Raw genomic sequence first — 21364 nt, 5'->3', positions numbered from 1 at the left:
CGAACAACAGGAAGAAGAGTTCACCTCTGCTTGCATGAATTAAGGAAGGCAGGAGAGGGGAGGGTCACTTCTGCAGGAAGGAGAAAAGAGAAAGTACAATGCAGGCCAAGTGCACTGGGAACAAGAAGTTCAATACAACTTTAGTTTAGAGACACTGCAGGTAAGTGAAGCAGTGAAACTGGACAATCAAGCAAAGGCAAGTTTATGAAGCATCTTGTATGCCACATCATGGAATTTTGAGCTTCATCTTATACTAAATCACTGACAGGCTTTAAGTAGGAAGGGAGGGTCAGATTAATCAGGCTCACTGTTAGCAATATGACAACAAATTGTAGAAAGAGATGAGGACGCTGGCTGGGAGATAAGTTAGGAAACAAGTTAGGAAACTATTATAAGAAATGATAGAACCTGGGGCCTCCCCTGGTGGCGCTGGTGGTTGAGCGCCGCGCTGTGAAGCTGTCAGCAGCCTCTGTGGCGCAGGTTTGATCCCAGCCAGCTGGTGAGGGTCCCACTTGGTGAGGCAGACCTCTCCTGTCGAGCCCGCTGCTCCCCTCAGCAGTGTATTTTGGTCCATCTGCCAGTGTATTTTGGTCCATCTGTATTTTGGTCCTCTTACCCTCCCGCGCATCTGGCCTGTACCCTGGTTCTTGTATAAATAAAAAAATAAAATTAAAAAAATTTTTAAAAAAATAAAAAAGAGCCTGAGTTAAGAAAAAAAAAAAAAAAAAAGAAATGATAGAACCTGGACTAAGGTAGCAACAGCAGTCCAGATGGAGAAGATCAAAGAGTTCTGAGAAATAGTCAATGGGCACAATTGGCAGGATACCCCCATACATCACTGGCAGGAATGGAAATGGTGCAGCCAATGCAGAAAGGCCGCCTAACGGCTCCTCAAGAAGTTAAAACACAAAGCTGCCTATAGCCATCAATTCCACTTCTAGGTAAACTACCCAAGAGAACTGAAAATACATGTTCACATAAAAACTTATACATGAATGTTTGCAGCAGCATAATTCAAAACAGCCAAAAATAAGAAATCACCAAAAGGTCCATCAAATGTGGCTTATCCATGCAGAATATTATTCAGCCATTAAAAAAAAAAAAAGTACTGAAATATGCAACAATGTAAATGAACTTGAAAACATCATCATGGAAGAAAGAAACTAGACAGAAAAAGCCATATATTTTATGATTCCAAGTATAGGAAATCTACAGACAAAAAGTAGCTTAGTGGTTGCCAGGGGCTGGTAGAAGGCAGGAGTGGGGAGTGAATGCTAACGGGGAAGACTTCTTTGTGGGTTGCAGAAATGTTATAGAGATAGTAGTGATGTTTGCATAAGCTTGTGAATATACTAAAATCCTGTATACTTTACAAGAATGTATTGTAGGTTATGTGAATTATATCCCAATTTTTTTAAGGTAGATCTTACTAATGGTGGGTAGGCTCAGGAGGTTAGATGGGCATGCTGGGTTCTGGGGACTCTGGCCTGTAAGCACATGGTTTGATTGCCAGGAGAGAAGTGCAGGCTAAAGACACATTCAGGAGTGTTCAATCTTTGGGTATCCCAGAAAGCTCCCTTACTTATGGGTGGGAGCAGGCAGACCAATCACTCATCTCTCCTAGGTCACTGCTCCTTCAGCTGTAAAGGTGGATAAAGAAAAACATACAGCACTACATGTACAGGGTTAGGGTTAGACTCTGAGCAAATACCTCTCCAAAATGAAAAGTGCTATCAAAGCAAACCATATTATTTTATTTTTCTCAGAGATTTATCTATTCATTTATTTATGCATTCATTCATTTATGCATGGAAGAACTGGGGTATAGGCCAGAGGTGCAGGGGCGGTAAGAGGTTTCACCAGAGACAGAGTGGGAAGCAGAACGAGCAGATCTACTGAAATAATACTGCTGAGGGGAGCAGTGGGTTAGAGAGGAGAGGTCTGCTGCACCACGTGTGGGTTAACTCCCTGCTGGGGATCCAACTCATGCCAAAATGGCTGGTGATACCTTGATAGTGCTGAGACTTTAACCCCTGCACCATCAGGGAGGCCTTATTTTATTATTATATTACACATGCATATAGGTCAAAAATAGAAGGCAGGCCACTCTAAACTGCTACTCTTAACTGCTCCTTAGAAAATAAATGAACAACTACACTTGTACTAGCTTTTGCAAAAAAATTACTCCTTACTACAAAATAAATATAATGGAGCTGGATACGCTTGAGGGAAGAAGAGCTACAACTCTAAGGGTTATGAAGTATTTCTGATTTGATTAGGGAGTAAGAGTGTTAAAAGAGCTTGTTCTTGTAACAGAACTTTTACTTAAGACAGGAATCATACTTTACCTAACGTGTCATGGTCTAGTTTCCCTTACATAATGGACATTTTTCAACATCTGTACTTATAGATCTAACTAATCCATTTGAAAATTGTGTAATATAGTTTGTAGAGTGTACCATATTTTCTCCACCTATTCCTTATTGATAGGCATATAATCTCCATTTTTTAAAAATCATAGTACTGCAATAGATATTCCTACATACAAATCTTAAACATTTATTCAATTAATTCTTAGAACTGGAAATACTTGGTCAAAAGACATTCCAGTTAAATTTTGATACAGATTGCTGAAGAGCACTCATCAGTAAGTGCCACAGTCAGAAAGACTATGGAAAATGAAAGAGTGTCCAAGACTAAGAGAGACCTGGAGATGTAGCAATTAAGTTCTGATCTTGGATAAGGAGAAAAAAAATTTGCTAAAAGGGCATCCTTGGAAATGACAGAATTGGAATATGGTCTATCTATAGGTAAAGTTTTGCATAAACATTAAAATTTCCTCATGCACTTTAATTATATGAAGAAATATTCTTGTTGCAGGCAAACAGGCAATGCAACTTTGCTACCACAGACAACATACAAACACATGAGCATGGCTATGTTTATAGAAACAGATAACAGACTTTATAGAAGCAGATAACAGACTTGATGTGCCCAATAAGCAGGCCATAGTCTAACAGAAGCCTGCTGCAGAAGGTGTAAGTTTAGAGGTAAAGGGTTGTAACATAAGCAAATATGACAAAATGTTAACTAGTTTAAGGTAACAGGAATTCACTGTACTGTTTTTTGTTTTTACTTTTATCCATAGGTTTGAAATTTGTCAAAATAAAAAGCTGAAAAAATTACAAAGCACTAACTCATCTCACTCCTCCCAAATAGTTTATTCTTGCCATCCATTTCTACACATCTTTAGTACATGAAAATCACAATATCTGTTCCACAAATCTAGGTACTGTGAGACAAAATAGGCAAGAAATGCAAGAATTCCCAAGCCCTCTTAAAGCATAAAGCCTCTTGATTCGGTTAACTATAAATAAGCAGGATTACTGTCTAAAAACTCTGCTCTCCAGGATAAAATGGAGACCAGCAAGCTTTATGAAGGCAGAGACATGCGCTCTTGTGCTTCTTGGTGTTACTGCCAGCCCAGTGGAAGGCTGCACGGCACACAGGAAACACTGAGTAATATTTATGGAATTAAGTATTTAGTTACATTGTTACAACTATACTCTTAAAAGACACCAAATCAGAGTAACATTTCTTTCCCTTTCACTTATTTCCATTACTAAATTTTCATTTATAAAAACCCATGTTAGAGGGGCCTTCCTGGTGGCGCAGGGGTTAGAGACAGTGCTATCAAGCTACTGCCAGCCACTGCAGCACAAGTTCGATCCCTGGCCGGCCAGGGAGCAAACCACATGGTGCAGCAGACCTCTTGTGCCTCGCCCGCTGCTCCTCTCAGCAGTGTATTTCAGTACATCTGCCTGTTCTGCTCCCCACTCTCTCTGATGAATGCTCTCACACTCCGCAACTCTAACTTGTACCCCAGTTCTTGTATGCATAAATAAGAAATCTTTAAAAAAAAAAAAAACCCATGTTAGAATAAAATGTCTAGTGATTTTTAACAATTGGGTCTAAATAAAGTTATTATTAAGTAAACACTTATTTTTAAACTGACTTAGATGCAGTGCCTGTATTCTGTGCTGGTTATTCTGAAAGTCAGGTGCTCACAACTATTCTAGAGTCCTATAAAAATCTAAAGAATGTAAACTTTCACAAGTGCCACTTCTGTAAAGCCCCTTCCAAGTATCCCGTGGGGACACATCACTCAGCTCTGACTGCTGCCAACCTCCTGGTGCATGTAAAGAAATTCCGACAAACTCTAAGCTGTTCTTAATTTCTTCAATGTATCCTTAATGGATGTTAACAACAAAAGGCCCACCCTCTTTTCTCCTACATGCCACATTTTCTTTCTTAAATATATTTCACCTATATGTTTGTTTAGCTAGGCCTAACTAGTCCACACAGCATTCTTTATATTAATATTCACAGAGTAAAATCCATACTTTGGATTTTTTAAAAAATTCATTATATAAAATACTTCTGAATAAAGTTTATATATTTATAAATTGATTTTACCCATAGTTTAACTAGAAAAAACATCCCAATTTGGGATTTCATTGTTGTTATTTATTATTAAGTTGACCAGTAGAGGGCACTCATTTGAAAGGGGGAAGAGCTGGCCATACTCTTGAAAAGAAATGTGTTACAAAGGTGCTGTATATATATATACCTTATTTTAAAAAAAGAAAATGCTTTTTAATAGAACATTAGAGTAAGTCAATATAACATGTCTTTAGTTTATAAAAGGTGAAGCTTAAATCCTCATTATGTTACCACATCTAACAGAAACCTTATTCGGGGACTTGAACTTGACAATTTAAGCAAAGTTAAAAGTTGTATGTAATACAGATTAGGGTCTCAGCTTCAGTATTACTGACATTTTGGGCCTGGGAATTATTTGTTGTGGTGCTGCCCTATGCGTTGAAGGGAGTCTGCAGCCTCCCTTGCCACTGCCCACTTACTACAGATGCCACTAGCCATCTCCCTCCCTTCTCAAGTTGTGACAACCCAAAATACCTCCACATATACTGCCAAATGTCCCCTATGGAACACCAGTCACCCACTCACTCCTCACTGAAAACTGCTGATGCATATGTATAAAAACAGAAAAATGACAGCTTACATAAGATATAAGAGTTCTCTTATACCACTTTTCAACAGTGCTTCACATTATGACTTTTCTTTCTATAACCTAAACATCTTACTCCACAACTAAAATAAATTCTATAATTAACATGGAAAAATAAAGAAACTTATGAATCTTGGTGAATAAACACTCTACAGCTCAGAGATCAAAAGAGGGAACAAATCAATCCAATTATGAATCCATTCTTCCTTACTCAAGAGGATACTTCATCAAAGAAAGCCTAACACTTGGACTGAATTTTAAGTGTCATATTAATAGAACCATGCAGATGTCAAAATTAGAACCTTGGGAAAAAATATTTCTTTCTGCATTATTTTTACTGCCACATTATATCCAGTGGATACACATTACATCTTTGCTAGTCAATCAACTGATGGTCTGATCTCTGTGTCTGTAACTGCTTATATTTTTTAAAAGTAAGGTTTTTCTTCTACCAGTTTAATCTCTGAAAAACATATCTCAGGAAATATGTTCTGCTAGTAGCGGGTGAGAACATGTATTATTTCTAACCTGGTATTGTGCTGGGGGCCTACTGCTTTGAGTTTTTAGATCTTGCCCCACTAATGTGTTACTTGTTATCTCCAGAACTCTTTGGTGGACTTCATTAAAGATAACAGCAAAACCTTTCAGAATAGAAAGTAAAGGTGATCATGTGCACAGTCTCAAATATAAACACATTCCACCTGTGTGTCAGACCTTTCTAATTCTGCATCACCTCTCTCACAGTAATAGGTCTTTAAACAATAATCCAGCTCAAATTCTAGGATCTCGATAAATCAATGTTACAATTTCCTTAGCTTGACTGTCAATTTTTCACTTAAAAAAACAATATGGGGGTATAGTAGAAATCCCACTTAACTTAGTTGCAGAAAATGCAAATCAAAATTCCACCACATACCAGCTAAGTATCATCAAGCAGTGACAAGCTCTCAAAGACCATTTTTATCTACAAAAGGAAAGCAGCAATGACCACCTTCCTTATCTCACTATAAATCTTTGAAAATTCTTTTGACCACTAGATAATATATTACTTGATTTTAAAACGTTTTTCTAAATTTCTTTCCATCTGTTCTGCTTTTAATGCAGGAAAGCTGATGAGAATTCCAAATGTGCGAAGTCTGACCTGCTTTGTTCACCAGTCAAAACCTACAACAGCAGTAACATCCCCTCTTCTCTTGTAAACTTTTTACAAAAACATCAAGTCAGCATTTTTACTTAACTACTTAACTACTTAACTAAAATAAGCTACTAAATTCTCCTGCCTTTCTATAGCTGAACCACACCACAAATTCAATGTATTAGTTCCCTCATAGACTCACTGAAACTTGGGTGATAATGATCTCTGTTACCTTTTCCCAGGTGGCTAAAGAGTGAGGGAAGGTCTGTTTCAAAGTTCACGGGTAATCAATGCTTCCCAGAGCCAAGTCTTCTGGTTTGGCAGCAATCACAAGAGTTATGGGTCCGAGTTTATAAACTTTTTCTACCTTCCCCCAAAATACAGTATTGACTTGAAGCTTTAGTTCTTTTAGATTTAGAGCGAAGATTAACAGAAAGTGTCTTAACCTAGTTAGTTAATCACGTTATCTCACAGCACCCATGATTTCTGATAGGAAATAGAGTATAATGGAATTCCTCAAATTTTCAGCGAAGATGGAGGTCACTTCTGCTAAAATAGACTTCCAAAATCCCAGGAAAACTTTCACACTTCACCCGGACGCTATTAAACTTCCTTTAACATCTGATTTAAATGGCAGCACATGCCAAGTAACCCTGGCTTTAGAAATAGGCGAACTAGAAATGGCTTTGAAATGAGCAAATTATTTAATTCTCCTCAAAGAAGAAAACCAAACCAAACCATCATAAAGCACTGAACAAATTTGTCCAGAGGAACTACAGAATCCATTACATAGGGGGTCCACTCTGTGCAAATGGTTCACTGTTCCCTTTGCTAATGTGAATTTTTACACTTGGAAGCCAAGTGTAAGTTGCTTTTGTACTTAAATGTTTGCACACAAGCACTTTTCCCATTTTTAAAATAATATTCAAAAACTTGGCATTTTGTTATGAACCATTATTTAATCAATCCTCAAAATTCTAAATTGCATCAACATCTTTCAAGGTTGCCAATGCCCTCAGAATCGACCTCAATGCAATCACAGAGTTTCCTGGGACTCAGAAAATTCTGGGAAATATAGAGAGCTGATTTTTTAAAATGGTATATCAGATCTAGAATAAAAGCTAAAGAATGAGGACTACTTAATCTGGGATAAATGAGACTAGCAGCATTAATCTTTTTCAAAGATTAATATTTTATCTCCATCTCCATTCGTGTCAAACTTGGTGTGACGATTCACACTGTGCATAAAATACACAAATAACCACATTCTGGAAATGAATTAATAACAACATCCCTTCTGCAGGTCTTTGGGATTAAATAAATTCTGATCTGAAATAATCTGGGTAGAGTGCTGACCGGGGTAGTAGGAATTAAGACCTGACTGCTCAAGGTCTCTATTCCAGGGCTTTATTTTAGCATTTTGCAGTTGGTCTTTACTTTCTAGTTTTCATGAAACTAAAAACTGTCTGAAAATTATTCATTAATTAATCAGTTTGTAATAAAATGGAAAAAACCACCTTAACATTTCCCTGAATAAATTAAAAAAGGGCTGCAGAACAAAGCTAAGGACTTATAAAGGCTTATAGATCAGTGGATCTACATACCGAAAAGAATGAGCTCATTAAAAAATCAGGGACATACAGGGTCTCCACTACTATAAGGTGAAGTCAAAACAGGAAAACACTACTACCTAAGTTGGTTTTTTCCTTACCATTCAATGATTACACTTCACCAGTAAATTTAATTCTTTCACATGTGATGTCAAAATATTGAGAAATCAATAAAAAGAACAGTTGCATTTTTTTAAGCGACTTTTAGTTACAGGTAAAATGTAACCTAATGTTTTCACTCTCACGAAATTCTTAAGTACACTTCGAATCAAATGTACATATGCTAATACAAAATAGACATCACGGATCCTGATACTCTTCTAGGAAAAGCAGACCTCGCTCTACCTCTGCAGAGTTAAAGCCCTGAAATCCAAGAACTTTTCAGGTATCTTAACAGAACTATTTTCAGTATAATTGCTTGTAAAGAGTACTCACAAAAAAACGATCAGAGAAACTTTTTTCTATACCCAAGGGATGGACCCACACAAATCAATATGCATAATATTAAAACAAGATTTACCTCTATCGTAGGATCATATTCATCCACAAAGTGATTCTGAATTAGCTGTATCGTCAAGGCACTCTTGCCTACGCCACCAGCTCCAACTACCACAAGTTTATATTCAGTCATTTTCAGCAGGCCTTATAATGAAAATAATGAAAACGTGACTTACATTAGAATATGCATCACACATTGAGAGGTTGCTATAACCCAAATACTCTATTATCAATGCCTTTTAACACAGTTTCATCGCCATGTAGAAAATCATTTCAAAATACCTGACAAAATTCAATTGAAAACTTCAGTTGGCTACAGATGAGTAATGAATTATAATGTTGTTATTTTGCAAACTCTTCCACCAACATTTGAGAGAAACGCATTCAGGGTAAATCTTTTATCTTATTTTCAGGCTGTTTTATCTAAGCAGCCAGTCTGCTGTTCTGTAGCAGCTAATGGCTCTCAGAGGAACAAGTGATGACTTCATTCAGTGCAAGCATCTCACCTGGTGCTCTATACCCTGTAGACACTCCCACATAAGCCCTGAGGAGAGCTATCTCCACAGGATTTCTAGCTGGCTCTGGTCTCTGAGAGTTACAAATGGGTAGGCTGAGCACTAGCTAAAGAGAACTTTTTGAAAGCACAGTAGTTCTCTTGAAAAGTTAGCAAGGATCAGATGCAGTTAGGAAGAGAATATCAAATAAAAACTGGATTGTGTAGTGGGGAAATAGAAACTGAAACACCAAAAGAGATAAGGACCACATTTGATGGGATTTTAGTCTATAAAATATGTGGTCGGGGGAAATAAAGTTGCAAAATCTAAGAGAACTTGGAGAACTCAAGCTAACTATTCAATCAGTAATCATAGTATATAATCCTAGATTAGTGCTAAAACCAGCACTCTGTGCACAAGAAAAATATAATTATATGAAATTTAAAGATAAGCACTGTTTTTAATGGGAGAATTTTAAAACATAAGTGGATAATTCTCAGTCATTCAAGACTTTTTCTTCTTTGCTGCTTCTACACTGTTTCTCAACAGTCGCATAAATATTGACAGAGAATGGTTTGTTAGTCAGAGGATGGTTTTTTGGTCAGCTGTTATATAAACTGAACTTATTTAATTTTATCTTTTTATATGATACTACAAACTTGGAATGAACTAAAGGAAGAATGGCAGTAAATGCACAATCATTTTTCATAAGGAGTTCCAAATGAATGAATTTGCAGGTACATTACAACACCATAGCCCTGCAGAATCCAATTTACTGAAGACTAAGAATTGCCCAAACAGTCATCTAAAAAACCCCAAAATGATAATCTGGTGATCACATGCTAGCCAGTCCCCATTGCTGAGCCCCTCTTACAAAGACCAGGAATGGGACAGGTGCTGTCACTGTCTATTCCATTACAGCTCCCCTGCCTTCCCTGGTGCTCACCTGCAGCCCCCATAGGAGCCCATTGCAAACTTGTACCTTATCCTGTTCATGTCCACTTTTTATTCCAAGGAGAGATGCAGCAAATGGGACAGATGAGGAGAAGCACACCAAAATATATACTCTAGCTCTCTGGCCATCCCACTCCTTCCCCTGAACACAATTTGCCTATGCTAGAAGAGCAATTCTCAAAATGTGGCCTAGGCACCCACTGGGGTTTCTAAGACTTTTGGGGGGGCCCTCATATTATCAATATTTCACAATGCACAGACACAATTTTCCAGACATGTGTTCACAATAGACTGGCTGCAGAAGCAGACAGGAGGCTGCAGACGTCTTCTATGAAGCCTATAATTAAAGAGATTTGCAAAGTATGAAACAATACCACTCCCTCACTAATTTTTGTTTTGAAAAATATTTTCTATAAAAAATGCTACTTTTGTTACCAAGTTACAAGTTTATTAGTTCTATTTTGAAAGAATAGTTTTTTTTTTTTAAATTCAGCTTTAATTTCTATTATTGTAAATATTGACATACCCCACACTGGGGTCTTGGATAATTTTTAAGTGTATAAAAAGGTCCTTACAACCAAACGTTGACCAGTCTAGCCGCTACTGTGGACAGATACTGGATTAGAGCTTCACTGTATATACATGTGTGAATTCTGAGACACACACCCCTTCTGGTGTACCTATTTATGCAAGGGTTGTTTATCACAAAAAAAAAACCAACCAAACAACAAAAAAAAAACATTTCGAGTTGAATTTTTAAAACCAGCTATGTAAGTTCACCAGAGACTTGGCTTCCCAAAAGTCTTACTGACCATCATAGGCCAGGAAATACCTCACTTAAAGCTCCAAAAGTTAGCAATGGGTGAAACTGGGACCAGAACCCAACACTTTGTTAAGGAGGAAAAAATTCACTTTTGTTAGAAAACTGAATTATCATCTCCTCGACCATCTATTTAAAGTATGCCTGTGGATGGTTAACAGACTCAAACAGCATGGCTAGCAACCATACTGCATGTCTATGGCCTATTACACGTCTCAGCATTCTGGACCTCAGTTACCTACAATGACATCACTCACAGGCTTGATTCTGAAATAATCACCAAAGGACTTTTTTCCCCTTGTAGTTTCTTTTTAAAAAATGATTGCTTTTCTATTACAATTGTAACATATACATATACATATATATATATATATATATATATATAGCATAAAACTTAGAAAACACCTCCCTGTTCTTAAGCCCTTGTTCTGATGGCTATCGAGATTCCCCAGGCTAGTGCAGGAAGCCAGCTCCCCCGAGCACATACCTGAGAGAATTTCCAGCCCTGGGCTGGCTGACTGCTACAATCAACTCCTCTGGCAAGTCAGTTTTTTCTTTTTCTTTCTCTTTTTAATTGTGTGCGCGAGAGGTGTAGGAACACCGCGCCGGGACCGCTCGGGGTGCAACGCGGCCGGGTGATGGGGACACAGAAAAGCAGCAAAGGCCAAGAAAAGGCAAATCAAACTTCCCGAGACTCCAGCCGCGCCTGCGGTCTCCGCTCCCCCAGCAACGGCAAAGCCCCGCCGTCGAGCTGGGGGTCGCTCCCGCGCGCCGCACTTGCCGCCCGCACCGCGGGCCCCCGGGACGGACGCCCCTTTCCCACGGGCCCCGGGCCGCGGCGGGGTGCGGGCCACCTGTTCGGCCGCCTCCGCCCGCACCTCCGCCGCCTCCTTTGTGGCCGCGGCAATGTCACCGCCGCGGTGGGGGAGGGGAGCAGCCGGCGCCGGCCGCAGAGGCGCCCCCCGCCCCCCGCCGCCCCGGCGGTCTCCCCGCACTTTCCCGGGCGCCCCCGCAACGCCCCCTCCGCGCCGCCCCGGGGCCCCCGCCCGGCGCGGCCCGCGCTCCCGGGAGAAGTTTCCACCTGGGCGCGATGCGGCGCCGCGGGCGGGCGGCGGGGGCCGGGCGGGCGGCGGGGGGCGCGGGCCCCGGAGGCGCGCGGGGCGCCGCGGCCGGCGCGGGAGGAGGAAGGAAGGGGCTCCCCGTCCAGGAAGCGGCCCCGCGGCGGCGCCTCCCGCCGCGCCCCGCCCGCCCGCGCGCCCCGCCGCGCCCCCGGCCCGCCCGGCCCGGCCCGGCCGCGGCGCCCTCCCCGCCCCCCCGGGACCCCCAATTCATTCACTCGCGCCGGCCCCGCCCGGCGCCCGCGAGGACGGCCGGCCCCGGGCAGGGGCCCGGGAGGGGAGGCTCCCGTACCTCTCTCCCGCCCCCGGGAGCCGCCGAGCCTCCGGGCCCGCCGCCGCCCTCAGCGCCCGCGCCGCGCTCGCTCCGCGTCCGAAATGGCGGGGCCGGGAGTCCTGGCCGAGCCGCCGCCGCCGCCGCCGCCGCCGCTGCTGCCTCCGCCGCCGCGGCCGCCGCCTCGGGAAGTCGAGCGCCGAGCGCGCCGATGGGCTCGGGCCGGGCGGCCGCAGAGGGCAGAGCGATCGATGCGCTCGGCGCGCGGCTCCGCCCCGGGCGGGCGTGCGGGAGGGCGCGGCGGAGGGCGGGGTGGGAAGGGCCGCGGGCGCGCGCCCAGCCGGGGTGCGGGGCCGCGCGCTCGCCCGCCCACCCCCCGCGCGGCCTAGCCGGGCCCGCCCCGCGCCCCCGGCGCCCCTCTTCGCCCCGGTGATGCGGTCCGAGAGGCAGCGCGGATCCCCCCGCCCCGGCGCCCGCTCGCGCGCACAGCCCCGCACAGGCGCTGGCTGCAGGTAAACACGCAGGCTGGCCGCAGAGGGGGCGGCCCCGCCGGGGACCCGGAGCCTCCGCAGCCCGAGCCCCGCCCCGGCTCGCCGAGCCCGAGCCCCGCGCGCCGGGGACCGCCGGCCTGCACCCGGGGACCTGGCCCTGCCGCGGCCGCGCCAGCCCGCCTGCCTCCGCGCTGCTCTGGCGGGGCCGGGAGCTCAGGGGGGGCTGTAGTTGTCTGTGAGGGTGTTTTGAAACCATCATATAAGACGGTCTAAGTGGGGACCTCAGATGCCCCCAGACCCTGACTGCGTTGAGAAGACAATGTAATTTTAAGTAGACGTGCCCTTGATAGTGTAGACCTGAAGAGAATCGTTCAGCCCTTAATTAGAAGGCTGAGATGAATCAGTTAACACAGAAAACAATGGGGCAATTAAGACGGTCAGCATACCCAGTGCCTGCGTGGATGCGCTGCCTGGGAAGGCAGATTGGTTAGGAGAGTTTTCAAGATTGAGGCCTGGCTGGACTGAGGCCTCTAACAGGACCAGCCATCTAAGTCTGCCTAACAGTTGTCCCTTTCTGCGTAAAACCATTATTTTAAATACCAACTCTTTTTTTTTTTTTTTTAAGATTTATTTATTTATTTATACAAGCACTGGGCGCAGTCAGAAGCGCAGGAGGGCGAGAGAACTCACCAGAGCCAGAGCGGGGAACAGAACAGGCAGACTGATGAAATACACTGCTGAGGGGAGCAGCGGGCAAGTCAGGAGAGGTCTGCTGCGCCATGTGGGACCCTCGCTGGTGGCCTGGGATCGAACTGGTGCTGTAGAGGCTGCGGGCAGCCTCTCAGCCCAGCGTTCAACCACTGCGCCACCAGGGGAGTCCCTAAATACCAACTCTTAATGTCTGTGGCCTAGGCCTTATCCCAGCTGTCTCCTTTTCTTTCCTACCCCTCCTGTGGGCTGCAGTGTACTGGGCTCCTTCCTGTCTGCATCTGGGAGACCTTTACCAGGTGGAAGAGGCAGAGGAGTAGAGGTAGAGCAGACTGGGAAGGGAAAAATAAGCCTTCTCATGCCAAGTAGTTCCTAAAGGTTTTGCACCATATTTAATCATCACAATAACTACCTAAGTCGAATGCTTTTCACAATTTTACAGGCATTAGAGAGGTAAATGTCAGGCTGAAATGTTCATGTCAGGTCACACTCACTCCTCTGCCCCCAACTACCAGTGCCTCCCACTTCATCCCACTTAACAAAAGAGCTTTTTATTATCTGACACCACTTTCCTTTTACTTTTCTGAACTCTTATCCTTCGCTTCTCTTCCTCACTCACACAGGTGCCCGGCTGTTGCTTGAAAGTGCCAGGCAGGCTTCTTCCTCAGGGAATTTGTACTTGCTGCCCCTCTATCTGGAATAAGTCTCCACCGTTCGGTACACATGTTTACGAATCTTTGCTCAGATGTCTTATATCTTCTGCCCAAATTATCACCGTTGATACCACAACTCCCCCTGCTCTCCCCAAATCCTATCTTTCTTCCTGCTTTCTTTTTCTTCAGAGAACTTAACACTTTATAATATACCAGCATCTATTATAATATTTATAGGTATAATATAATACACTTATCACCTACTCATATACATACCTTACTTTCTTTCCTTGACACCTGAATATAATCTCAGTGAAGGCAGGTATTTTTGTGTCTTACTTACTCCTCTATTTAGTGCCTGTTACACAATAGGCATTTAATAAACACTTGTGGCATGCTGAGTAAATGAAGTTATGAACCCTCCTTCTGGACTCTGTGACTCTACATCCTGATTTAGAGTGCCTTAAACTTGCTGTAATCGCTATTTTCACCTTCTTCCAAAACCTACCTTTAAACTCACGCTAGTCCCATTCTGATAAACCACACCCTAAGAAGTCTAGAAAGATTTCTGCACATACAGACACGATGAGTGTTTGTAAAATCAGTGACTCTGCACTTATTTTACATGTTGCTTCGCAGTCACTCATGTATAATTCACAGGTTTATTTTGTGCAACTTCAAGTACATGATAAGTTTTTGTTTTCTGTGACAGCTGTTAATACAATGTTCTCCCTGTAGTTGGTGTTCCATAAATGTTAAAGGACCACACTAGAGAGAAAGGAAAGCTTCTGAATGTACTTTATGCTGATTATAAAGATTTTTGCTTTAGCAGGAATCTAAGCCATCTAAATGGTCTTCCTTTTCATATAGGCTCATGATTCTCAAAGCTAATCTGCACCCCACTACCTGCCCCCAGGCTTATACTACAGCCTCTTCTCACACACTCTTTCTCTTTTTTCACTCCTACATAATTTTAGGTATATGTGATGTCAGCCCTCTACCATGCCAGCAACCCCCTCCCCACACTCACTTTCCTGGACATAGAACTTGAGAAGTAGATGTGACAGTGCTTTGTGAATCACATGGCACTCTCACAAAATGCATGGTCACAGGCCCTCACCCAGCTGTTCCATTCAGTTGGTCTAAGGGAATCCAAAAATCTTCATTTGTAACATATCAGGTGATCCTAGGCTGGTGGTTAGCAGTCTGTAAGGGAGAACCTCCCATGCAGATACTCAAATTCCTCTCTTCTCCTCTAGCAGCTGTACCTTCTATTATCTTTTGGGGTAATCACTTCCTTAAGCCTGGTGGCTGCACTGAATAGTCACCCTGGGTCTCCTGCTCTTTGTTCTCCACAAGAATAAGCCCCCAGGTCCATGCATGATGGGGAAGGACAGCAAAATGGACACCCTTGTGCACTCCAGCTTTGCTCCACTGTGTTGTTCAAGGTTATATCCTCTTCCCTTATCCTTTTCTAGGAAAGCAACCCCGCACACAAACACACGCATGCACACCCTTTGATCCTGCTCGGGGAAGAGCACACCAAGCCTGCCTTCTCAGGATACTCTCTTCTGCAGATACATTCAAAGCCACATCGACCAAATGCCCTTATGCTCATTAACCCAGATGTCAAATGGCGGGGCACATTCAGAGCACTGCAAATCCGAGCCTTTAAGGAAATAAACTTAAAGAAACTAAGGATCAGGAAACTAGAAAACATACAATAAGCCAGAACGACGGCTTTTTCTAGGAATCAGCTGTAGTTCTTGTGATCCAACAGCAGGTTCTGGGCCCGGCTCTTCCTTTATTCACAAGCTTCTAGTGCCCAAACTCCAGGAATTTATTCTCAGGAACCACATCGCTCTGCTTCTTACTCACAAATGGTCTCCACTGTCTGTCTGCTGTCTGCTTCTAGCGACTCCTCTGTGACTTGCATTCAAAACATCCTGAGAGAAGATCCGAATACATCTGTTGTGTAAACTAGAAGGCCCTTTTAGGCACTTGGTTTTCCTGATGGGTCACCAGGTTGGTAACTGGCCTGCTTTAAATCTGGGTTGGAGGCCACTGCCTTTGTTTGTGTACCAGTCCTCGTTCCAGACAATTGTGGCAGAGTCGCAGAACATGGAGAGGGAAATTTAAGCATCAGAAGCCACCTCTCAGGGACTCTATGTCAGTCCAACCTTTTTTTTTTTTGTGTGGAGTACCAAATAGTCCCTTTGCTTAGGCGCCATTTCTTTTGCTTCCCTAGCACAGTCTCCTCTGGGTACTTACTTCATTAGACTTTGTTCTCTGGTTGCCTGTGTTTCTGCTAGGGTGTAAATTCCTTAGGTCTCTGCCTCATTTCACTCAATATCCCCGTAGCTCTCAGCACAGAGGAGGGCCTCTATAAATATTTGTGACAGTGAATGAAAGTATAACAACACTTCAGTCCTGTCTCTCCAAATAACTAATTCTCAAAAGCCCATTTCCCATTGTAAAGCAAACATACTGTGCCCATCTCGAATGCCAGCCCAAATTGAAAGCCCCCCATCTTTGAACCCCAACTAATTCTCTCTTCTAATTTTTCATCCAAGTGGCATCAGGGACCTTCAGAACTACATTTGAAAACTTAAACTCATGTTTAACTCTCTCTGCAGCCAAAGGGTTACAGCTCCTTTTGATGATACTCCCTAAGTATGCTCTTCTACTCCCTCCCTCACACCTTCCCTCTCTCCTGGCTTTCTTCTTTTCTATCAGGCCTCTGCTATTGCTAAATGAATCTTCCTTAGGCATGTCTTTAATCATCAGACCTCCACTCTGCACCTCCTCCATCTAGGCTGCACGCATTCATATTAGATAATTTTTAAGTGCCAATAGTTACAAGCTAGTAGCTAGTACCTAGTGAGTACCTAAAGACAAGGATAATTACCCTGAAAATAAGAAGGAAATGGTTTCTGGTCTCAGCCAAGCCCTCACTAACACTCTATCTTCCATACCAGTCTTTAATAATTTTTTCCATCCAGCTAAATCAAATCCAAATCCCTGGCACCCAGCTTTTAAGAGCATCCATGTTCTGGTACCATCCTATCTTGTGACTTTTCTTCCCACCTTCCTGAAGGAAGGGCCTGTGTTCTCCTTAAGCAAATCCCCTCTTTATGCCACGAAACTAGGAGATTGTGTCTCTAGTGCTTTTTTTACCCAGCTTCTTTTGTTTGTTCTCTTCTGAAATGTGGAACACATCCTACCTCCTTTAGGAAAGCTTTGTTAATTATGTCATCCCTTTTTTATCTCCTCTGTTATTTATTATGAAGTAATCATGTCTCCCCAAGTAAATTCTAAAATCCTAGAGGGCAAGCGCCATACTGTAGGTGTGTGAACCCCACCTACCCACACAAACTTAGCTCCCTGCAATTACTCAGTAACTACATGCATACATATAATGTGCTTATCAGCAAGGTAAACACAATGAAAGCAATGTTTGAGGAAGATTAGAAGGGAAGCTACATGCAGAAAAGATTGCAAGAAAAGAAGACCTGGGGAAAGGCGCTTTGGGATATTCTAACAGTGTCAGTGGCGGTGGGGTTGGTGATTTTTGTAGCTCTGAACTAGGACGGATCCACAAATCTGTGAGCTCTGTGCTTAAGAATAAAGTAGTAATAGCTACCATTTGTTAAGCTCCTCCTATGAAGTAGACAAGTTTCACAGGCCATTCTAAAGAACAAATCTGTCCCATATCTGTCCGCTCTTCTTCCTCGCCACCTCCATCATCCCTGTCCCAGGGAATGGGTCTCTGCTAAGGAATCTCCATGCTCCTGCTCTTGCCCCTCTACAAGCCATTTTCAAGAGCAACCAGAAGGATTCTTTTCAAGATTCAGGTCAAATCTTACGACCATGTCAAGCTCTGCAAAGGGTTCTCATCGCACTCAAGAAAATTTAAACTTCTAACGACTTACACTTTACCTGCCGCTGACCACACCATGTACAACCCTCTCCTCACTGGGCTCTGGTTGCTCTAGCCACTTCTTTCCATCCAGCTAAAGCAAATCCAAATCCCTGGCACCCAGCTTTTAAGAGCATCCATGATGTGGTAACATCCTACCCTGTGACTTTTCTTCCCACCTTCCTGAAGGAAGGGGCTGTCCTCTCCTCAAGCAAATCCCCTCTCTATGCCACAAAATAAGAAGGAAATGTATGAGCCAAGATCATCCCACTGCCCCCTCAGGGCCTTGAACTTGCAGTTTTCTCAGTGTGCATGCTCCTGTCAGCCTCTTCCTATTTTCAGGTATGGGCTTAATACCACCATCTCAGTCATGCCAGTACTCTCCACCCCTTTCCTAACTTCTACCATTCAACCATCATCCTTTTTTTTTTTTTAAGATTTATTTATTTATGCATATAAGAACTGGGGTACAGGCCAGAGGTGTGGGGGATGAGAGGATTCACCAGAGACAGAGCGGGAAACAGAACAGGCAGACTGACTGAAACACTGCTGTGGGGAGCAGCAGGCAAGACAGGAGAGGTCTGCTGTGCCATGTGGGTAGCTCCCTGGCCTGCGGGGGATTGAGCTAGTGCTGCAGAGGCTGCAGATAACTTCAAAGTGCTGTGCTTAACCCCTTGAGCCACCAGGGTGGCCCTCAACCATTATTCTTAACAGTGATCTTACTTAGGTCTTTTGTTTCTTTTACTTAGGACTTACCATATCATTCATTTGTCTGTTCCTCCCTGAAAGATAAATTTCATGAGTCAGAGATCACTGAGCCTTCACTGACCAGAAACAGTTTGACACCTAGGGATCACTTAGTAAAGATTTTGGGTAAGTTGCTATAGAGAAAGTAACAGGACTCACAATCCACTTGAAGTGAGGTCTTCACAAATCAATTTAAGTTGCCTGCTTTTGTTTCTGTGGACATGATGCAATAGTACTTTATTTATTGCTTGTTTTGTTATTAAACTTATTAGAAATCAGAAGTATTTTTAGAAATCACTCCCTTCTAATCCCCCAAGGAGGTGCGCATCATATTCCTTGTTGATTACCAGCCTGATTTCCCTTGTTATGTGTCTTCTCCCCAGTCACAGTTATTAGATATGTTGTATGATGCTTCTATTCTACATGTGGTAATTTGCTTTTAAACAGAACTTTATTTGGGTACATCAACCTAACATTCTGGAGTCCAGGAGTATTAACCCTCAGGGACCAGGCATCTCATTGAATATCCATATGTCTTCAGTTGGAAAAAAGCAAGACATGTTTTTTTGCTAAATTCTTCTAGTCTCGCTGGAAGATTGTTTGCCATGTCAGATGTCCAGTGGAAGCAAGCCAAGATGCAGGAGTTTGTGAATGGACCCAGAAGCCAAGACGACCAGGCATCCAGCTGCTGAAAACTCAGGAGAATGTCTTAGTTTTCACTGATAAGGTGATAATTCCTTATGTCAGGGTCAGTGACAGTGCAGAAAAGTAGGGAATTGTCATAGAAATGATGATTTCATTTGATTCTGCATTCTTTTCATGAATAATTCTAATGTCTGCATAAAGTAATTCTACCCTAGTGTATACAACAACCTCAACAAACCCAAATACTACCATTTGTTTCAAGTCCTTAAGGACATGTTAGTTTATCTAACATGTTAGTAACATTCATTCTTTCATTTACTCATCCAACAAGTAATTATTGAGCACTTACTAAATGCCAGATGCAGTTTTGTTGGGACACCCCGATGCACAAAATGCAAAAATCTTTGCTCTCTGGGAGTTTTCATTCCAAAGCAGTAGTTCATGGGCTTGTTGATACCAGGATCCATGCACACACATAAAAACCATTGAGTGCCTTATTTATTAAGTCATTTAAAGCAACAATCATAAATTCATTGCTTGGTAACTTGAATACCATATTTATGAAAATAGCCATCATTTTAAAATAATGAGATAGCATTGTTTATATATTTACAAATCTCCTTTTCCCCTTCTTTCCTTTATTTAAAAGAATACCCAAACTACGAAACTCTTTAGCCACTAAATCTTAACCCAGCTCCATAAAACACCTAGGCCCTCAAGAAGTCATCACATACTTGACCTCAGACCCCCTGAATCCCATCCCAGTATTCAAGACAGCCATAAAAGTATCTTGTCAGTCTTTTGTTCAAAACCTCCAGTAACTTCCCATGTCATTTAAAGATAGCTCTTAAGATGACCTAGGAGAGGACACACTGGCTCCTTTTATTCCCTCATAACACCAGGAAGACGCTCACCTCAGGGCTTTAGCTTTTGCTTCCCGCCCTACCTGGGAGGTTCCTTCCCTCAAATAACTACACATTTCTTCACTCACTCCCTTCAGGTCTTTGCTTAAATGCCACTTTCTCCAAGGGCCCTGACCACCATATTTAAAAATGCCTCTTCCTCCCAAGCATTCTCTCTTCCCTTTATCTGCTTTTCTTACACCCTGTAGAACTTATCACCATCTGTCACACAGTATGTTTCACTTATTTATTTGTTCACAGACTTTCTTTCCCCAGCCAGAATCTAAGCAACACAAGAGCTAGGGTTTATGTCTATCCTTCGATCCTAATCACTGTTGACTTCCCATCACCACAGCACTTATTAGACACTCAAAAAATATTCATTGAATGAAAAAATAAAGAAATCCTACAATGCACTTTCACACATGTCAGAATGAATAAGAATGTTGTCAACCAAGAAAAGATGTCAAAGTATAATAAATATGTATTTCCAGAATATCATCCTCAAAGAAGATATTACATCAGTCAGCCAGTTGATTAAAACACAAACAAGTTGGTTGAATGAATACTCCATTTCATTGGAACAACTTGGTTCATTTTTAAAAAGTTAATGACAGGAAGACCCAAATGAGTTCTGGTGGTAGTTCAGAACTGACCACAGTGCAAATCCTTTTCAGGATTTTACATAGAAAAAACCATGCTGCTGGGTGTCCCTGGTGGTGCAAGGGGTTAAGACACAACCTGTAAGGCTCTCCACAGCCACTGCTGCATGAGTTCGGTCCCCAGCCAGGGAACTACCCACATGGTGCAGCAGACCTCTCCTGACTTGCCCCGCTACTCCCCTCAGCAGTGTATTTCAGTCGATCTGCCTGCTCTGCTTTCCAGTCTGTCTCTGGTAAATCCTCTCACCCTTGCAACACTGGCCTGAACCCCAGGTTTTGTATGCATAAATAAATAAATCTTTAAAAAAAAAAAGAAAAGAAAAAACCATGCTGCTACCTTTGAAAATATTTTGTATATTTCCTGTTGGTTTCCTTATGACTTAGAACACATATTAGCCTGAAATCAGTTTTAGGAAAAATAACAAAACATAATAAACCCCCCAATGAACGATCTAATTTTCTAAGTGAAGATGTATCATGTTTAATAAACTTTTATGTAAGCTCAAAGAGTGGGTAGTCTATGTAACCGTGTATAATTATTGATAGTTTGAAAAATCAGAGTTCTGTAAACAGAGATAAGAGAATGAGAAGCTAGGAGCCAATATCTAGTTAAGACTGGAATGTAGGGCCTCCCCAGTGGCGCAGAAA

The 21364-nt window shown here is 42.8% G+C and overlaps 1 protein-coding gene across 2 annotated transcripts in view; it reads right to left on the bottom strand.

Annotated features, from left to right (window-relative positions):
• KRAS (KRAS proto-oncogene, GTPase) overlaps window positions 1-8465 on the bottom strand; it is a gene marked incomplete at both ends in the record, with an annotated part of 28694 nt that extends 20229 nt beyond the window's left edge. For both annotated transcript variants that reach the window (XM_084255031.1, XM_084255032.1), the window contains one exon: window positions 8355-8465. In XM_084255031.1, the coding sequence (XP_084111157.1) occupies window positions 8355-8465 (111 nt within the window). The remainder of the gene's footprint in view (window positions 1-8354) is intronic.
• Between the last annotated feature and the right edge of the window lie 12899 nt (window positions 8466-21364).

This window comes from Talpa europaea (genome assembly GCF_964194135.1).
Source record: "Talpa europaea genome assembly, chromosome: 15".
NCBI lineage: Eukaryota > Metazoa > Chordata > Mammalia > Eulipotyphla > Talpidae > Talpa > Talpa europaea.
Note: the sequence above shows the minus strand (reverse complement) of the source record. Positions and strands in the feature narration are given on the sequence as shown.